General features: G+C 38.1%; 2 protein-coding genes across 4 annotated transcripts in view; both read right to left on the bottom strand.

Moving 5' to 3' along the window:
• Window positions 1-1,744: 1,744 nt before the first annotated feature.
• On the bottom strand, window positions 1,745-6,508 carry LOC132142715 (probable ATP-dependent RNA helicase DDX5). 2 transcript variants are annotated; one of them, XM_059552803.1, is made up of 13 exons: window positions 6,348-6,508; window positions 5,435-5,606; window positions 5,232-5,328; window positions 5,025-5,158; window positions 4,875-4,940; window positions 4,650-4,791; window positions 4,391-4,551; window positions 4,127-4,299; window positions 3,936-4,046; window positions 3,792-3,853; window positions 3,649-3,708; window positions 2,557-2,778; window positions 1,745-2,413 (listed from the first exon to the last, which is right to left on the bottom strand). In XM_059552803.1, exons 1-13 carry the CDS (start codon window positions 6,386-6,388, stop codon window positions 2,013-2,015), a joined length of 1,842 nt encoding a protein of 613 aa, XP_059408786.1. In that variant the 5' UTR covers window positions 6,389-6,508; the 3' UTR covers window positions 1,745-2,012. The 2 variants fall into 2 exon arrangements, with proteins under 2 accessions (XP_059408786.1, XP_059408793.1); XM_059552810.1 differs by having other exon boundaries at window positions 2,182-2,413; window positions 2,544-2,778.
• Window positions 6,509-8,835: 2,327 nt separating this feature from the next.
• Window positions 8,836-19,957, bottom strand: part of LOC132142726 (E3 ubiquitin-protein ligase SMURF2) — a 55,939-nt gene continuing 44,817 nt past the window's right edge. For both annotated transcript variants that reach the window (XM_059552830.1, XM_059552822.1), the window contains exons 10-20: window positions 19,229-19,387; window positions 19,066-19,110; window positions 16,494-16,692; window positions 13,411-13,514; window positions 12,852-12,966; window positions 12,571-12,749; window positions 12,227-12,364; window positions 11,436-11,556; window positions 11,098-11,299; window positions 10,932-11,007; window positions 8,836-9,819 (exon numbers count right to left, since the gene is read on the bottom strand). In XM_059552830.1, coding sequence (XP_059408813.1) covers window positions 9,720-9,819; window positions 10,932-11,007; window positions 11,098-11,299; window positions 11,436-11,556; window positions 12,227-12,364; window positions 12,571-12,749; window positions 12,852-12,966; window positions 13,411-13,514; window positions 16,494-16,692; window positions 19,066-19,110; window positions 19,229-19,387 — 1,438 coding nt within the window. In that variant the 3' untranslated portion in view covers window positions 8,836-9,719. The remainder of the gene's footprint in view (window positions 9,820-10,931; window positions 11,008-11,097; window positions 11,300-11,435; window positions 11,557-12,226; window positions 12,365-12,570; window positions 12,750-12,851; window positions 12,967-13,410; window positions 13,515-16,493; window positions 16,693-19,065; window positions 19,111-19,228; window positions 19,388-19,957) is intronic.

Below are 19,957 nucleotides of genomic sequence, written 5' to 3' on the forward strand. Positions count from 1 at the left end.
CACAGCTGTTAATATGGTGCAAAAATATAATAAATGAGACAGGAAGCTGAAATTTATATTACAGAGTAATATCAGTTTCAATAAAAAACTGCTAATCAAAAAAGTACTTTCAATACACTGAGGACAGATAGATGCTAAATGCACATGATCAAAACAAAGATCAGTGGCAGCACAAAATGCTTGGTCTATTATAATGTATCTAATGTGATCTAAGAGTATGTGAGAGATATTGTATGCTGTTTTTTCTTTGCTTTGGAAACAGTCAAATTGCAACCAATGGTAACCAGTGGTGTGTTCTTTTAATAGAAAATAAAAGATCATAAAGTAATTAAATAATGCTAATGCATAGCATAAACACACACACAGGCATCTGATTAATCTAGATTTATTTTCAGCAGGTGGAGGATGATGTCTGCCCACATGTATACTGGCTTAGTAAAGAGACAGATTCTTTTTTTTTTTTTTAAAGGGTGCTTAAATGGTTCTGCCACAGAGGAATGGTTTTGGTTCCACAAAGAACCATCTTTTTTTACCTTTTTAGGATCTGAAGAACCTTCTTTCACCACAAAAAATCTTTGTGAAATGTAAAGGTTCTTCATGGAACCATTTAGACAAAAAGGTTCTACTATGGCATTGTGAAGCACCTTTATTTTTAAAAGCAAATATTGATTTTTAATCTATCCATGTGCATTGTCTTTCTTAAATCGTACCTAGAATAAATTGTTCACACTGTGTAGGTGTTGAATGCTTGAAAATGTGTCAAATCTGAACACTGAAACCCTAATGTTCACATCAAATGGCTTGTCAGTGATGAAAAATCCCCAAGAATCTCCTAAAAATTTGAAGAATTACAAAATGAATATCAGCAGATTATTTGATATTTCTAATAGAATTTGCTGAGTGTCTGAAAATAATCCCAGGCCACCCCCAGTGTAACACTTCTGTGAAACTTACATTTTGATAAGATTTTTTTTACCCCCCCCCCCCTCCTCTTATGTTCACTAAGGCTGCATTTATTTGATCAAAATTAAATACTAAAAATTACTTTTCTATTTGAATGCATTTTATTCCAGTGACACAAAGCTGAATTTTCTGTCACAATCCTTCAGAAACCATCCTGATATGCTGCTCAAGAAACCTTTATCATCAACACTGGAAGTCACCATGAGAATTGCAAATGCATTTAAAACCATGTTTCGCTCCCTCATTGGTGTTACGATGTTAAAAATGTGGAAAGATTTCACAGGAAGGTTTCTGCTCAGTTGTGCACATGACGACACAAGTCCTTGAGGTTATAGGACTTTTATATATATATATATATATTTTAGCCCTCATGAAATAAGCCACTTTTGATCAATTAATGTTAAACTTAAGATAGAGGGGTTAAGCTTTTTGCAAGTCATTTTTAATGACCCAGTAATTACAGACATACATCTGTTAAACAATCAATACAAGTACACCGTACATAACATAGAACTGAGTAAACTTAAAGAGCCGCTTAAGATTGGAGCCATTACTATGAACAAGTGATTTTCAAGTTGCATCTTCTAGGTTTTATTCCAATAATATTCAACAGCAGTTCCTTTGCATTCAGCACCCACTGAACAGTTACAATTACCAAGACAAGTCTCTTTGCTCTCCTGCAATATATTGATACATGTATAAGAAAGCAATATAAGATGCAGTAATATTCAGTAGTAGTAGCTGCAACTTCTGCTTCTCACAAACAGACAGACACAAAAGCCAATTTTTAATATTTTATTTTAGGACCATACAATGGCCATGAATGGCCCTTGACATTTTTACAAGTGTTGATCCTTTGTTGCCTCTACAGTACAAAATTATTAAGTTACTAAAAAAGAAAAACCATCTAACGAAGGTGGGAGGGGGAAAAAAAAAAAATCCTGCACAGCAGACTCTGGTGACAGCATGTACATTTTATAACCTGCTCTGAAGAAATAAAAGTTACATGAACGGAACAGTTAAAGACTCCTATTAGCAAATGAAACTGTTTACTGAGGGAACGCAGGTGGGGCCATGGGGAATTGCATGGACTGTGGCATCTGTTGGGGGTTGAAGGGGAACGGTGGAGGGTGGTTCATGCCGTTCTGGACGGCCCCTTGGTTGGGAGTGAACTGCTGGTTCTGATAGCCTTGGTTTCCGTACCCACCAGGCTGACTGCCAAAGTTACCCTGTCCGTTATTGCTGTAACCCCCGCTGCTAAAGCTGCTACTGCCGCTGCTATTGTAACCACTAGATCCGTTTTGAGTTTTGTTTCCAAACACCTTCTTCTGCCCATAAGAGTCACTGTTGCGGTTATCCTGGCCGTAGCTGTTGAAGTCCCGCCTGCCGCCAGAGTGGCGATCCCGACGGTCATCCCTATACCCTCCACCTCGACCACCCCTTGAACGACCTGGAAGAGAAACCGGAGTTACACCGGAATTCGGAAACCGATTAGAACCAAGTAAAAAAGCTGTACCCTTAAAGAGAGATTATGAAGGACAAAAATTGGCTGAGGGTAAAGCACAGCTCTTGTATCTCACCAATTGGATTTACCTCCTCTGTCTTCAGCCATTTGGATGAGCTTGGGGTTTATGGCTTGGTTGGCCTCGCGGAGGACCGAGACGAGGTCGTGAGCCTGTTTCATGTTGTTGGGCGTAAAGAAGGTATAGGCCGTGCCGGTTTTCTGACTGCGAGCCGTACGGCCAATGCGGTGAATGTAGTCCTCGGAATTGTTGGGGTAGTCATAGTTAATGACAAATTTGACGTCTTCCACATCTGTTAAGAGAAAACGAACGCGCCATGGCAGGAGTAGAGGAGTGCAGGTGCACACCGCCATAGCAGCGAGGATAGGAGGCGTTAGCAAGGGAAACAATGAACGATAGGTCATCGACTTACCAGGCTGAGGAAAGGATGGTTTTAAAAAAAATTAAAAATTCTCAGGACTTAAAGGATCCAAAAGGACAAATTTACAATGTCCTCGGTTAAAAGTGACAGGACAAACTGCTGCATCTTGCCAAGACTCAACTCGCTCAAAAACGAGACCGATTAAGAGTCTTAAATTTAAGGCTGACGCAAGCTTTCCAACCAACCGGTGCTCACTTGAAAGAAAAATATGACTCTCTTTGGCAGGACTCGACATGACTGAAGCCAGCAAAAGGAGGGCACGCATCGACCAGCCGGGTAATCGCATTCAGTGTGGAGGTATGTAGATTAAAGCAACTGCTCTCGATGGAAAACAGCTCAAATTTTCATAAAACGCACTTCCTTTGGAGAAAAACTCCCAGTCCTTAAACTTAAGTTCAACAGTTCAAGCTGTTGCGCGAGAGCAGGACGCAAGTGCAACCACTCAACGGCAAAGCACTCCTCCGTGGTACGCCGCCCCTTGGATTAGACCCCAATCACGGAGCTCCGAACACCTCTGAATGCAATTTGATTGGCTGGCAGACAAGTAGGACTCCACAGAGGAGCTCCTTAACCCCCTCCTGGTGAACCTGGACGCGTCATGCCAAGGTCCTGCCTCCAAGACTCCACCTTCAGGTGAGAGGGGCTCAGAAAGGCACAGCAGTTAAAAGGAAACGGCAGAACTTTATAGAATAGTAAACAATATGAAGTGATAAAGGACATATTAAGGAGGAAATAACAAACCTAGTCCTCTGGAGGCAACATCTGTGGCAATGAGGATGGGCGCTTTGCCATATTTGAACTCTGTTCAGGTAGGAAAGAGGGAGTCAAATCGTGCAAATTAACCAAAATGGAATCAAACTAAGACCTTCAAGGTGAACACATACCATTGAGCACCCAGTCTCTTTCCTGTTGGCTCTTGTCTCCATGAATGCCCATTGCTGGCCACCTGCAAAAGGAAAACCCAATGAATTCCCTCCATCTCAAACACAAACGAAGCAATCGTGACAAAGCAAGTCCGGTCATCTTACCCATCCCTACGCATCCTCCTGGTGAGATCGTCACACCTTTTCTTGGTCTCCACAAAAATAATGGTCTTGTTCTCCTTCTCGCTCATGATTTCCTCTAGCAGACGCATCAGTCTGAAAAAGAACAGGATTGTCATCATGCATTCGCCTCTCACAACCATCAAAACCAAACTTTTAATGTTCCCAGCACTCACTTGTCTTCCTTTTCGCCGTCGTTGCAAACGTCGACAATCTGTAGGATGTTGTGGTTGGCACTGAGCTGCAGAGCACCAACGTTGATCTGTACATAGTCCTTCAGGAAGTCCTCAGCCAGCTGCCTCACCTCTTTGGGCCACGTAGCGCTCCACATGAGGGTCTGTCGGTCCGGCTACAGGAAAAGAAAAAAAGCTTAGTTTTAAAAAGAAACCACACATTTGAGATGTTAAACAAGCGTTTTAAAAAAAATAAAAATTCCATACTCTAATTTGGTCCACGATTTTTCGAATCTGAGGTTCAAATCCCATGTCAAGCATCCTGTCAGCTTCGTCAAGCACAAGATATGTGCATCTGCGCAGATTTGTCTTTCCAACTTCAAGGAAATCGATAAGTCTTCCGGGTGTGGCTATACAAATCTCGACACCTGACAACAGCAATTGAAAATTCAGACATTTACCACACAACTTAAAAAAAATATATATATATTTTAAAGAGATTCAAGCTTCGTCCCAATCCTCATACCCCTTTCCAGGTCCCGGATCTGTGGCCCTTTGGGAGCGCCTCCATAGATGCAGGTGGACTTGAGACGAGAAGCTTTGCCGTACTCTGCCGCCACCTGCTGGACCTGCTGCGCCAACTCACGGGTGGGAGCCAACACCAAGCACTAAAGGGATTAAAACCATCCGATTAAAAGCACTGAATAAAGACAAAGATGGAGATTTATTCTTGACAGGTTGTTGAACTTACAATGGGACCATCTCCACGCTCCAGGAATGGTTGGTGGTTTATGTGAACAATACCAGGAAGCAGATACTGTAGAAAAAGAATTTAATTAAAACCAATTGAAATTAGTCACAGACAGATAATTTACATCAGGATGGTTGAAAAGCATCGTACGGAGAGAGTTTTTCCAGAGCCAGTCTGTGCAATGCCAACCATATCTTTGCCACTCAGTGCAACTGGCCAGCCCTGAGCTTGGATGGGAGTCGGATCAGTCCAGTTCTGTTTACTGATCACATCCATCACGTAGTCTACAAAACACACAAACCATTTAGTTTCACCTTGCAGAGCTCAATGTTAAATTTTAAATTGTGATTAACTTACTTGGAAAGTTTGCTTCATGGAACTTCATAATGGGTTTGGGACCGTTTTGACCCTTCACTGTGATCTCCTTGCTTCTCCTGTAGTGTTCAACATCTTGCTGCAATAAAAAAAAGGGACCAAACATCTTTAAAAGCTCAAAAAAAAAAAAAAAAAAAAAAAAAAAAAAAAAACAACGTTAAAATACACACGGAGAGTTTACTTACAGTTGACCTCCGAGCGACGTCAGGATGCTCCTGGTAGAAGTTCTTCTCAAACTTGGGGAGCTCATCCAGGTTCCAGTGTTTTTTCCGCAGACGTTCACCAGGATTCCCAAACTTCTTGCCCTGAGGAGGTCCACCCCTGCTGCCTCCAAAGCGTGGGGGGCCACTGCTGTATCTATTCATAGATAAACCAAACATTTTAGACTATTGAGGCTCAATGACAATTAGTTGGCCAGCATTTATTTCTGCGTTTAAATTTTTAAAGAAGCGGCATTGCCATGGTACAAATATATCGCACTTTCAGTTTCAGTGGTTTGATGGGAACGTGGTTTTAGGAAAAAAAAAAAAAAACATGGTACATTAACCTTTGTACCCATCCTCAAAACAAAAACAACAAATGTCAGTTAAGCAAGTCAAGAGGACTGAATAATTGATGTCAAAAGCTCTGGTTCGATGCTCATCGCGAGTTCTCGTCTGCGCCACGTTTTAACGTCGCTGCCATTTTCTCTCTCACCGGCAGGAGACAAAGAGGAAAAACCCGGCCGGCATTTTACATCCTCACAGCCACATGGGCCGACGAGGCCTTTAAACGACGACATTTGTGTTCAATTCCAATTAAACGTGATTTTTATCGACGTGTAAGAGGTGTTTTACACGTTAGAATAACAGACAGTTCTTTTCCGCTCGATTTCTGTCGTGTAAACTGATAACGTAACGTTACACCCCTAACGTTACTCATCCGCCTAAAAACCCAACACCCTCGATTAAATTGAATCTCACAACAAACACGACGGTGAGATGAATCATTTCGTCGGTGAAACCCATCGATCAACGGCAACTTAATTACGAAAACCGCATCGATTCATATTTTTAATTAGGACAAACCTTTCATCGACAAAAACAACAACCATCTTACCCTCTGTCACGACCGCGGTCTCTGTCTGAGTATCCAGGCATATTGTATTCTGAAATTATAAATTAAAAGTTAAATAACCGGACGTTTTCTGCTCGGTATCACGCGGTGGAGGTGCTGGTGAACGTCGGGTACACGGTGAACTCGACGCACTTTATAGGAAGACGAAGTCACTTCCGGAGAGCCGCTGACGTCTTTGTGACGTCCAGGCGCCGCGCATGCGCGTTGGGAGATTATTGGATGTCCTTACAACATTTTGGGAGGGTGCTATGATAAGACAGTGGATCACAATTATACATATTCATATCTCCTCATTGGATTTATATTGAAATGAAAATAATACCATGATACATGCCCCCCGAAAGAGGCAGTATGAGCGCATTTTTTTTGCACCAGTGAACAGTACTATTTAATAACACTGCAATATTTTTTATTTGGATCTGAGTCATAACCACATAGTTATTTATGCATAAAACTATGAGAATCTCCTATTCGAGGTTTTTGGACAAACAAATTCCAAAGTTTTTTTTCCGGTTTTGTGGACAAAATAAATTACTAAAATAACTTCTTTATAATTATAGCTGTTTGAGAGAATCAAGAAGCACGAGCTGCAATTCTAGACAAAGAAAAGGCTCAAATATATAATATTTCCAATAGGTTCAAGCTTTTAAATTTTTTTGATCTTCTAAACCTTTCCCTGAGTTATTTCATAGTTCTGATGACTCTAGATGTAGTTCTAGTTCTAGATGTGTGTAGAAAGTAAAAAACATGAATATGCCTGAATGTGGAAACTTGTCACTGGTAATTTAAGTCATGAAGTGCACTTCTGTGTAGTGATCCAGCACTCTACTGGCATTGCTCTGGTTTTGGGTTCGATTCTCTTGTTTAAATTGTAAAAGTTACCACACTGTCTTTAGATTTGGTCAAATTGAGTCTGACACCTAGAAAACTTCTTAGATGGGGAATGTTTTCACCTACCCCCACTTTTCAACAGAGAGATCAAATTCTTTCTAATTCTAATAGGGCATCTGCCCCCCTTTGTTCCAAGATTATGCTTAACGCCCCACCTTGGTGTCACAAAAGGATTGTGAAGTACGGTGATACTCTTTTGCCACACCACTGAACCTAATGCTCAGTATTTGCCATCAAGTTTGCAAGAATATGGTAAATACTGGATGCATCAAAGATGCAACCCATTAAAACACAAGTGAATCACAGTGATAGAAATGATCCCCTCTTGAACTCAATCACTGAAATGGTTGGTTGATATATCACAGAAAAAACAACTAAATATATTTTATGCATTATTTGGACAGAGTCATACAAAAGCAGTGATCCCATCAGGAAGGCACGTTTAATCAGATCTAATTACACACAAAAATAAAACACTTACAAAAAAAAAAAATGATAGTGTGTGTTACATTTAGCAAATTGCACTGGTCAGCTATGAAAGTTAAATGTGTTGCTAGTAAATCATGCTGTAAAGGAGTGACCCTCTCAAAGTCAACAGGGCATCCAGTCCATATGGAGGTCTACTTAACTACACAAATACAAAATATTAAAAGAAGAGAAGATGAAGAGATCTTTATGTGTGCACCAGATTTAAATGAAACATATAATCATTCAGTCCATAAAGAGTTTGGTAAATATATATATATATATATATATATATATATATATATATATATATATATATATATATATATTTGCCTATTATGTACAGCTGTTATATATATATAGTGTGTGCAATTTTTTTTTTCTTTCAAATCTGATTCAATTAAAGATAAATGGCAGCCAGTGACCCACATATATGAACAATATTCTATAACTATACAAAGCACCATCTCTGAATTTTACCTGATCCATCCAGAGGCTTTTTTATTTTGTTTTTTTTACCTTTTTTCACACTCAAATTGATAAAAAAGTAACAAAAGATGCGTAGCTCAGTTTCAGCGTATGCAAACTCTTAACAACAGTACATGGTCATAGAGGATTGCTATAGACAGGCAGCATCTCAGAAACATTCAACAATATATATAAATATATATATATTTAAAAACTGCATTTATTTATGCAGTTTCTTTTAATAATCCTGAAGGATCAGGCTTTCAAGCTGTGCATTTGGGAGGCTTGCAAAGAGCACACGAGACATGCTTCTGTTGTTTTCTGCTAGATTTACACCAAAAGCTGATGTACTTCTATAAAAGATAGAATTGTTTCTTGTTCTTCAGTACAGAGATCCTCCTTTCAGTTCGTCTGTAACACTCACTGAAGGCCAGAGACATTTTTCATGGTAAAAAAAAAAAAATCAGTAAATTGGTACTACATTGGGTTAATAATAAATTACAAAAAAGGAAAAAATACGGACACTTCTCTCTCTTGATTTCCATGAGGGGTAAACAGTTGCATTTCTTCTTTTAGGAAATAAAAGCCCAGAAAATAAATGGTAACGATATAATGAGAAGGTATGAAACTCAAGACACATCTCATCAACATGCATCACATTTAAATCTATTAAAGGGTTCGATTGACATCGGAGACAGATTAGAATACAGTTTACCAAAAAGTTGACACCAGTAATGCAACACATTAAAATGTTTTTCTTCACAATTTTTCTAAAAAAAAAAAAAAAAAAAGATGGAATTTGAACTTTCAAAGCAAGCCAAAGCCAACCTCACTGAAGCCATTTCAATGGGCTCAGCTTCATTTTCTTCTCTGGAAACATCAGCAACGGTTCCTTGGACCGTGCCAATATATTATATCTGTATAGTTTCACTCTTTTAACCTCGTCCTCTCACGCCTCTCATATAAAAATAAAGCTAGACTACCTACCTACCTAAGAATTCATGTATTGGTTCGTTCACTTTCAACAAGCTTATAAGTCAGTCAGCGGATGACGCCAGTCTGGTGTCTGGTGTAGGGCGGCCCAGAACAGGCCAGTGGAGCCCAGTTCCCTGATCTCGCTAAGGTCCAGCACCCTGTGATCGTCCTCTCTTCTCGTCTTCGGTAAGGAAGCTCTTGTTCTGCGTGCCTCTCTAAAGTCTGGCCTCTCTTAAAAGTCTGGTCTGTGAAAATGCTACATGAAATATTGTTATTATGTTGTCTTAATGTTAAAAATCAATGTATGGACTTGAAAACAAAAAGAGGAAGAGAAGGTTCCAAAATAGTAAGTAAAAGAGTTACTAGCAGCTGAAAAGAGCTGTTGTTTTTTCTCTCTTTTCAAATAATGCAGAAAGATCTGTGTAGCAGCATCAGGCGTGGAGTGCTGCGGTATAATCCGGCCGAGCTCCTGGTGAGGCCCACACGTCTGCTGGCGGACGGACAGGTCTGTCCCGCCTGGAGAAAGCTTCCTCTGCGAGCACCGGCGCCGGAGGATCATTCCACAGCGAAGCCGCAGGTCTCCTCGATGGCCGTCAGCAGCTTGTCGTAGAGTTTGTCGTAGCTCTCGTACGGAGGAATGTCGATGCGGTTGAAGCTGAGACGAGATTACAACAGTAATATTGTGAAATCATATTACACAAAATTGAAATGAACACTTTTCTATTGTAATATATTTTAGGATGTAAGCCCAATTTTCAGCATCATTACTCCAGTGTCACACGATCCTTCAAAAATCATAATAATACGCTGATTTTGTGTTCAAGAAACATTTTTATCATTATTCATGTTGAAAACAGTTCTTAATATGTTTGCGGAAACAGAGTTTTTCAGCATTATTTTCTGAACAGAAATTTCAAAAGAACAGCTTTTAATTAAAACAGGAATCTTCTTCTACCATTACAAAAGTATCTATGGTCACTTCTAAACAGATTAATGTACATTTGCAGAAAAAAAGTAACAGTTTTTTTTTTTTTGCAAAATCCAATTAATAGCCATTTCTTTTCATGGTACTGCATAATTTTTTTTTCATATTTCCTTAATTTAATAAAAGGAAATAATATCATAAAATGAAAAACAAACACAAAAGTGCATATCTATACAATATATACTGTATATACGCAGCAATAATTAATTTGCTGAATAAAAGTATTCATTTTCTTCTAACATTTTAATGGTCGTGTGTAATATTATATATATATATATATATATATATATATATATATATATATATTTCGTATATCGTATTTTTCGTACTATAAGTCGCACCTGAGTATAAGTCGCATCAGTCCAAAAATACGTCATGATGAGGAAAAAAAAAGTCGCACTGGACTAAAAGTCACATTTATTTAGAACCAAGAACCAAGAGAAAACATTACCGTCTACAGCCGCGAGAGAGCAGTCTGTTTTCAGTGAAGACTACAGGAGCACTGAGCAGCATAGAGCGCCCTCTCGCGGCTGTAGACGGTAATGTTTTCTCTTGGTTCATGTCAAATTAATTTTGATAAATAAGTCGCACCTGACTATAAGTCGCAGGACCAGCCAAACTATGAAAAAAGTGCGACTTATAGTCTGGAAAATACGGTATGTATATATATATATATATATATATATATATTACATATATACACTGTTGTCTAAATATTGGCACTGTCCTTTGTAAAAAACCCATATTGTTTGATAACTATTCTATTATAGAAATGTGCTCACCAAGTGTGTGCTTTGGGCAGGTTGTTGGTGCTGGCGTCAATCTGATGGATGGTGAAGAGACGTGGTCCAGCAGCACCTGGATCATACAGTGTTTCAGAGCAAACATATGTGTGATTATCCTTTCGAGACCCTGAATGAGAAACTCACACTAAAGGACATCAGGTACCTTGCAGGGCTTTGAATCCTTGCAGTGGGACTCTGGAGGAGCCGGTGACGAACTGCAGCAGTCTGGCCCTCCTCTCCTCATCATACGACTCCACGGCCCGCCAGAACCACTTCACGATGTTACTGTCAGGCGTGCAGTGCTTCAGACGGGTGTTTGACTTCCAGTCGTTGATGTCGATTTTCCCCAGGCCACACACAATAAGCTGAAATTGAGACACACTTGAATCATTAGCCATGCAGCAAACGAAATATGCCTTATTAGACATTTCTTAAGACTAAGAAGTCGAGTCGATTGCATGGCTGAAGTGGATTAATGTTTCTTGAGGTAAGTTTTCATACCTCCAGCTCTTTCTCATCAAACGCCTTGAGTAGGTGTTGTGGGATGACCTCATTGAAGCCTTTCTGCAGGGCCAGGAACTGAGCCTCGATGCCCCTCAGGAACCGCCAGTTCACATACAGCCTGCGTTTAAACACCCACAACACACTTAGGCTATGTTCAGACTGCCAGAAAAAAAAAATCTGATATTTTTTTGCATATCCAGACATTATCCAGATGGGTTTTTTGAAAGACTAGACAGCAATAAAAAACATGCAAATTAGATTTTTTTCCTCCAAATTTGATTCAAGCCACATTTGAAGGTGGTTTGAATGAAATGTGATTCCAATCAGATTTTTACAGATGCCTCTCAGTCTGGATGCTCTGGCTGCTCAAATCAGATTTCAAATAACCTTTTGGATCACTCTTTTATATATATATATATATATGTGTGTGTGTGTGTGTGTATATATATATATATGACACACAACGATGTTGTGCCATGACTACAAAACAGAAGATCACACTCATTTGTTTTGAGTGTGATTATTGCTACAAATATAACCGTGCTAATTATTACTGGTTTTCTGCTCCAGGGTCACATATTTGGGCTTGCCTACATCATTACCAAAGCAACCCATGCAGAGATCTGCTTTGATCACTTTCAATGAATAGTGTCCACAGTTTGCATGAAAAGTCCTGATATGAGAAAAATCTGATTTGCCTGCAGTTTGACCAGCCATAATGACATCTGCAGAGACACATTAGACAGGGAGGAGGAGGAAGGTGTTCAGAAACAAAAGTCCACACTCACCTCACATACTCCTTCTTGGTGTCCTGGGTGACAGGGATGCTCTTGCCATTGGGTTTGAGCTCGTGTTGAATGATCTCTCCGTATGCATTGTGTTCGACACAGAACGTGTGGTCCAACACCCCAGTGATGTCATTCTCTCTAAACACAGACAACAGAAAATGTTTTAATTATTCTTAGATTCATTATGCATGCAATATAAATAAATTATGTATATATGCGCTATTGTTATTATTCTAACATAGACACTCTTCTGCTGAAGATACAGGCAGAGTACTAATTGTACTACAGTTCTTTGGGAGTGTATGTGTTAGAGCGCTGTAGATGGATGTATGAAGCACACTGACAGGATCCAGACGAGGCTGTTGTGCAGATCTGGATCCACTGACTCCATGTCGTCCAGAGTGATGGGTTTCCCCAGCAGCTGCTTGTAGAAGGGCAGAGTGAAGCCTCCGTCGATGTAGTGCCCGTGGAAAACAGCCATTCCCATAATCCTCCCCACAAAGTGGAAATAAGACAAATGCTCCTAAAAACGTAAACAAATAAAAAAAGATGAGTGCTTTTTGGAAAATTCTAGCGTTTGTCGGAGTTAATGGGAAGCTCATGAGGAAGATCCAGGTCCACTTACTGGATTGACGGCAGAGTCCGGGTTGATCTGTAGCGTGTAGATGTCATCTCGTGAATACTGGAACAGTCCATAGTATGGATTTAACATCTCATGCGACAGCAAGTACAACCACTCCCTGTGACACAAACACACGCAACGCACAAATTATTGACAGACATTCATTCGTTCAGTCTATGATGGCCTACTTTGACTCTGTTATACTCTAGTTATACCACTAGATGGACACACAAGTGTTAAAAGACAGCAGGAAACTGCATTCATAACCCACTTTACTCCCCTATTGTGATACATTTATTAGCGTAATAGGATATCATTCAAAAACGTATGCCAGGAGTTGATTTGATCCTTCGGGAATTGATTGAATTGTGAAAAAAGTGATAACAGATGGTTCAAGAAAGTGGAGAAAGCATCATATTATTGAAATGTCAATTTTCCTCTGAATTACAAAGACGTGTTTTTCTGTTGAATAATGTTCACAGATGAATCATTCATAATGAATGTCTTAAGAATGAAAACCAATGTTGATTTCATGCTCCGCTTTAAGTTTTGTGTTACATACCTAGCGACTCCACCATAGTCCAGACCTTCCTCTCCTCTGAACTTGACCATCAACCTCTTCCACAGGTCCTTCGGCCTCATCTTCATCACCTGCCGGTATGACTCCTGAGGAAACAGCGGAGGTGTGGTGTTGAAATGTAAGAAAGAGTACTGAAAGCTCAGAAGAATGCTCATAATTCAATTGAGATGACAAGTTCATGCTAAGGGCGTAGTAACTAGTTTCAGACTTATTTAGCTTTAAATAACTACCAAGTGTCATAAACAATTTTCTTTGAGTACATGCCTGTTTTTATTGCCACATTTGTTTTTTTTATTTTAAGTTTACGTTTTGTTAAGTTTTAGTCATTTTGGTGCATGTTCTTGTCATTTTTATTATTTTATGTCTACATATTTTTACATTTTGATTATTAATTATTATTTTAATTAGTTTTAAGTACATCAAGTTAAACTAAATAAAAATATTTGGCAACTAGCTGAAATAAAGTAGTTTAAATGTTTTATTTCAGTTAACGTTTGAGGCAACAAAAGATTATAATTATTATTTTTTTTTTTTGGATGTTTTAGTTTTGGTTGACCATAATAAGCCTGTTACATGAAAAAAAAAACCAAACAAACAAAAAAAATTATTATACATTTTTAAAAATATATCCATAATATTAAAGAATGGTATTGAAAACTAATCAGAGGAAAAAAGTAATTAAAATCAAATAAAAGGTAAATGTTTTCGTTAAATAGCTTAAAATGGAAACTAAATGAAACTACATGAGATGGACTTGCAAATTTCTTCATTTAAAACACAAAACTGATCCAAATAACCTGCCATCTTTTCCCTCCTCATCGTAACTCTGTTCTCTGGAGATCTTTTGATGGCGAGTTTCATCTGATTTGATTCCACTTCAACAGTGTTAAATGCAACACAAATCTGCAATGCTTAAGTTAAGCCATTTACTCTGCAACCAGCCCTTGGAGATGTGTCAATTTATTACAGCCGATTTGTCATCTAATGATCTTGCCAACAAACTCAGAAGAACCCAAGCTCATGCGAAGGATTCATGTAAGCTGATGTTTACAGACAGACTCGTCCGTGGGGAGAGAGAGCGCAGCATGTTGGAATGCAGCATCCAGAAATGTCTGTGCGCCTCCAGCTCAACACCCATAAACACGCTAAAACAGATGACCAAACAGACCCAAATCACTTCAAGCTGAGCGAAGAGAGAAGTGGGCTTTAAATATTATTCCAATAGGCCCAAGATGAGGCTCAGAAACGTGTGCAGGACATGTCACACGCGTTAGCTCAACTCAGCATGCTAATGAAGTTTAATGTCATGGCTGATGCATAATGGCTTGTGGCTAACATCCAGCAGAGTTAAAAGCCCTCACAGTAGAGGTTAACCAGGCCTCTGGGCTTGTTAAGCACTATTAAAGGCTCATTTAGACGGACAGGTGTTACTGGCAAAACTAACAACTTCAACAACTAAGTTCCCATCTCAGAGCGGACAACTGAGTCAACGTTGATGTGGATATTGCTGCTTTGTGATTGGTTGAGAGGAGTATGCAAAACAAAACAAAACCAAACCAAACCAAAACAACACACAATACAACACAACACAAAACAGTCCTAAGCTGGTCCTGAGCAGGAGATATTTGCTAAGCACCAGCACATGACCAGCTGAAACCAGCAGCCATGCTTCAAAACATACCTAACCAGCATGTGCTGGATTTTACAACAGGGTCTGAAAGTAGTGTCTCGAAATGGTGAAATGGCCACCAAGACTGCATTTATTTGATCAGAAATACAATGAAACTGTACTATTGTGAAATAGTATTAACAGTTTAAAATAACTGTATTCTATTTGAATATACAGTACAGACCAAAAGTTTGGAAACATTACTATTTTTAATGTTTTTGAAAGAAGTTTCTTCTGCTCATCAAGCCTGCATTTATTTGATCAAAAATACAGAAAAAACAGTAATATTGTGAAATATTATTATAACTTAAAATAATAGTTTTCTATTTGAATATACTTTAAAAAATAATTTATTCCTGTGATGCAAAGCTGAATTTTCAGCATCATTACTCCAGCCTTCAGTGTCACATGTAACATCCAGTCTATCACATGATCATTTAGAAATCATTCTAATATTCTGATTTATTATGAGTGTTGGAAACAGTTCTGCTGTCTAATATATTTGATCAATAAAAGGTTAAAAAGAACGGCATTTATTAAAAAAAAAATTCTAATAATATATTTTCTTTACTATCACTTTTTATCAATTTAACACATCCTTGCTGAATAAAAGTATTGATTTTATTTAAAAAAAAAGAAAGAAAAATAAAATACTGACCCCAAATTACTGACCAGTAGTGTATATTGTTATTACAAAATATTTATATTTTAAAAACATAGCTTCTTTTTAAAAAAAATCTTTTTATTCATCAATGTTTCCTAAAAAGTATCAAATGTTCTGAAAAAATATTAAGCAGCAGAACTGTTTCCAACTTTGATAATGAATCATCATATTAGAATGATTTCTAAAGGATCATGTGATAATGATCCTAAAAATTCAGCTTTGCATCACAGAAATAAATGATCATTTAAAGTATAATAAATTTAAAAACAATTATTTTAAGTTGTAATAATATTTCACAATATTAATGTTTTTTTCTGTATTTTTGATCAAATAAATGCAGGCTTGATGAGCAGAAGAAACTTCTTTCAAAAACATTAAAAATAGTAATGTTTCCAAACTTTTGGTCTGTACTGTATATTGTAAAATTTAATTTACAATTAAGTCACATGATCCTTCAGAAATCATACTAATATAATGATTTGATGCTCAAGAAACATTACTGATTATCATCAATATTGGAAACAGCTGTACTGCGTAATATTTTTAACCATAACACATTTGTTTCAGGAGTATTTGATGGATAAAATGTGGAAAATAATATTTACTTGAAATATAAATATTTTGTAACATTATAAAAGTCACTGGATCCTTGCTAAATAAAAGCATTTCTTTAATAAATAACGATTTGAACTGAATTTCCTGCAGGTAAAATAATCCAGGGTCTGGTCTCACCTCAAAGATCTCCTCACGCGAGACCTCGATACGGCAGTGTCCCGCCTGCGGCTGCTGCTGGGACAGCTCCTGGCGCAGGATTTTCAGTTTCTGCACCAGATCTCGCTTGTACTTGGGCACCGTGAGACATTCAGGGTCCTCGGGGAGATTTCCAGGACACATGACAGACTGAGCCTGCTCCTTCAGCTGTCCGGGACGACTGCGGAGTAAGAAAGGGGGTAATAAATTGAGATGAACACAAACACTGCAGCCTGACCCATTCTTCACCTCGATGCAAGAGCAGCGTCGCCCTTTTAGTGTTAACTCACAGGCATCTGTCACGCCAGCACGGGACAAAACAAGAGCTTCCAAATACATCAAGAGAGGACACAAGTTCACTTCACAAGCTCCAATTTGGTCCTAAACTGATATAATGCTGAATACACAATCGCCACTTTTGAACACTTCACAACATGCTTAAGTGTTTAAACGTCACTGCATTAAATTACACAGTGTCAAACGATGTGGCATCTGCAAACAAATACTGCTGCTTGAGCAAACACTTCAGTGCTAGACAAATAAAGATGGAGTGAGACACATTCTTTCATATTTCTCCATGGGACACGGCTCCTTAGACTCGTCCTCTGTCTGCACGTGACCCACATTCCTCAAATATTCCCTTCGTCCCGTTCACTCTCACTGACACACAGCAGCTCACTTCTCTTTGCCTGCAGTTTCTTCTGCTTCATGCACTGTTTAGAGGACTTACAGTAACTGCTCGAAGATCTGGTTTGAATCTGAATCAATGTAAACACAATCAGTGTAGATGTGTTCTTACTGCTGCTCTGTATAAACCACCTGAGGTGAGGGGGAATTTTGTTTAAAACCACTTATTGGAAACGTCAGCAAAATGTTTGCAGGAGAGTAACTATCAAGAAAATAAGCAATAAAAAAATTTAATACAGCTTGAATACATTTGTATACACGCTAATCATATATATATATATATATGTATATCTGGTTTGAATCTGAAAGTTTTAAGCTTATATTTGAAAGGTACAATTCAGTTCCTTTTTTTATTATTTTTTACAAATATTATGAACATTAATCCACTTGACCTAGTAATAGAAAAAAAGAGCAAAATATCATAAAATAGAACGACATATGGCCTCCGTCATGTGACAATGACTTTTATGTAGGTAGAATAAAAGTTTTTCAAATCTTATTATTTTATAAATAACATTCATAAATTCGATAAATCTTTTCATTGTTATTCACGCTTACATTATTTAAAAATAAAGAACAATAAATATTATACCAAATAACTTGTATATCCTTACAAGAATTGAAGCCTTTTAAAGATACTTTTGCATGTTATTATAAAATCATTCTGTCATCATATCTATTACAATCAGGTTTTAGGTCTTTAAGGACCACAAAAAAATACAAACATTTATTTCATTTTTTACTCAAAATGAATTGAAAATTTTTTATGAAATAAGACTTACATTCTAGTTAATACCTGTAAGAATTGCATATTTGCTATATTTTTGAAAACATTTTTATCAAACAAGACATGTATTCCAGTTAAGAACTGCATATTTACTATATTTCTGAACAACAAGCTTCGTGTCATTTACCGAAACACCCAGATAGCACATTTTTGGATCACTTTTTTTTGCCGTTAGTGACCATTAGTGATGCTTGAAATGCTGGATGTGGATCAAGAGGGTGGACCCATCAAAAGGCAACAGTAACTGAAGCATGCACACACGCACCCGAAGCTCCCAGCATGCACTTCAAATTACAGACTGATCGTGAGATCATAAACCCATCAAGGTTGAGAGGAAAGCACACAGCAGAGAGGATTGTTGCCTGATGACAGAGAGGTGAGATTTTCTGCGCTGATAAAAGGCAGATGTTTCGACAGATAGTCACATAATCTGTCTGATGCCTTTTCCAAAAGAGAGACTCCTGCAGTGCCAGACTCGCCTTGACAGTTCGTTCGCTGGATGGATGACGTCTCGATGTAAATGACCTGCTCGGACTGAGGTCTATCAGTTTATAATTATTCTAAGCTATATTGTTGTGTATTGCACACTTTTGTCGCTCTGTTATCTTTGCAATACATTCATAGCTCATAGAGATTTGGTATTTTTCATGATTAATTGTTGGACAGCACTAATTTTTACAGTATATATTTTCCTTTTTAATTGTCTATATATTTGCGATTCTCATAAAAGAAAGCCATACTGATCTTTCCCAGTTCAAACACCCTGGTTGAAAGGGAGATGCTTCACATTATGAAAAGACACTCTGCAGGTGCAATGCTTCATTTGCGAGCTCCTACGTGAACTGATATTCCCTGACTCGTGAGATTTCATCCATGCGTGCCGCACCGCACCGAATATTCTGGTTACAGCAAGAACATGAAGTGGGAAGACGGAATGTGGGACACGTCCTTTGATCTGTCAGGACAGGAAAAGGGAAACTCGATCTCTCCCCATTAATGCATTCCTCTGGTTCACACGACACACGCAGATAAAACACAGATAAAATGCTCCGACTGCAGAGAGTCTGATTCATTCCTTACCTGCTCTGAGCCTCAACAGCACCACGGGAGCCATTCGGACTGGGACTGTAGGAACAAACGTGAAACACGACAGGATGAGTCTTCAGCAGTACCACAGCGTCATGCACACTGCACGGCTGGGCCCTGTCTCTAGGTCTTTCTGCTGATGTTGAGTCTGACTCACTTTAGGACGAGGTGCAGGTTAGCGGAGAGGCGCGGGTCTGTGAACTGGGTGGTCCGGTTGTTGTGGTCCACAAAGTACACTCGTCCGGTGGCTGTGTTTCTGATCTCCCAGCCGGGAGGCAATGGACCCAACTCCTCACAGTTCACATTACTGAGATCCCTGCAGAGAGAGGGGAATTATAACGCTTTCAATTTAGTAATATAATTATACATATTATGATTACTGTAATCATTAAATTAACATGATCAAAATATTACTAATATTATGAAATTATTATTTTTTTTAGCCGTTTATGAGCTCTTGCACCCAGAATGGGAGTTTTCTACTTGTTGAGATGATAAATTATTATGATACTTTAATTATACTACTACTTCTATCCTATAGTTATAATATCATAATATTACATTAGGTACAGTATTTCAAAGACAATGTCACAGCCATTTGGGATGCACATAACATCTGGAATATATTTCTACCTCTTTAGCTGGTTGATTCATCAACAGTAAGTTTCATGTTATAGAGGTGATTTGAAATATATATATATATACATAATTTAAATTTATAATTTTTTGCTTCTCTCTATATACTGTATATGTAGGACACATAAAATTGATCCACATTTGAAAATATTAATTCATCAAAACAAATTGGATTTACTGCTTGCATTTTTTAAATAAAAGTTGTGTAAACTTTCACCATTTTTTTTTATTATTTTTATAAAGATTTTAC

Source organism: Carassius carassius, chromosome 1 (genome assembly GCF_963082965.1).
Source record: "Carassius carassius chromosome 1, fCarCar2.1, whole genome shotgun sequence".
NCBI classification, from domain to species: domain Eukaryota; kingdom Metazoa; phylum Chordata; class Actinopteri; order Cypriniformes; family Cyprinidae; genus Carassius; species Carassius carassius.

What these genes read in the sequence shown, in the direction of transcription:
- LOC132142715 (XM_059552803.1), bottom strand. Translation starts at nt 6,388, where the DNA reads ATGCCTGGATACTCAGACAGAGACCGCGGTCGTGACAGAGG. An exon ending in CCATGAAGCAAACTTTCCAA is followed by an intron (nt 5,159 to 5,231) that starts GTAAGTTAATCA and finishes TGTGTTTTGTAG; the next exon opens with ACTACGTGATGGATGTGATC. An exon ending in TGTTGCCTCCAGAGGACTAG is followed by an intron (nt 2,779 to 3,648) that starts GTTTGTTATTTC and finishes TTCTCTTAACAG; the next exon opens with ATGTGGAAGACGTCAAATTT.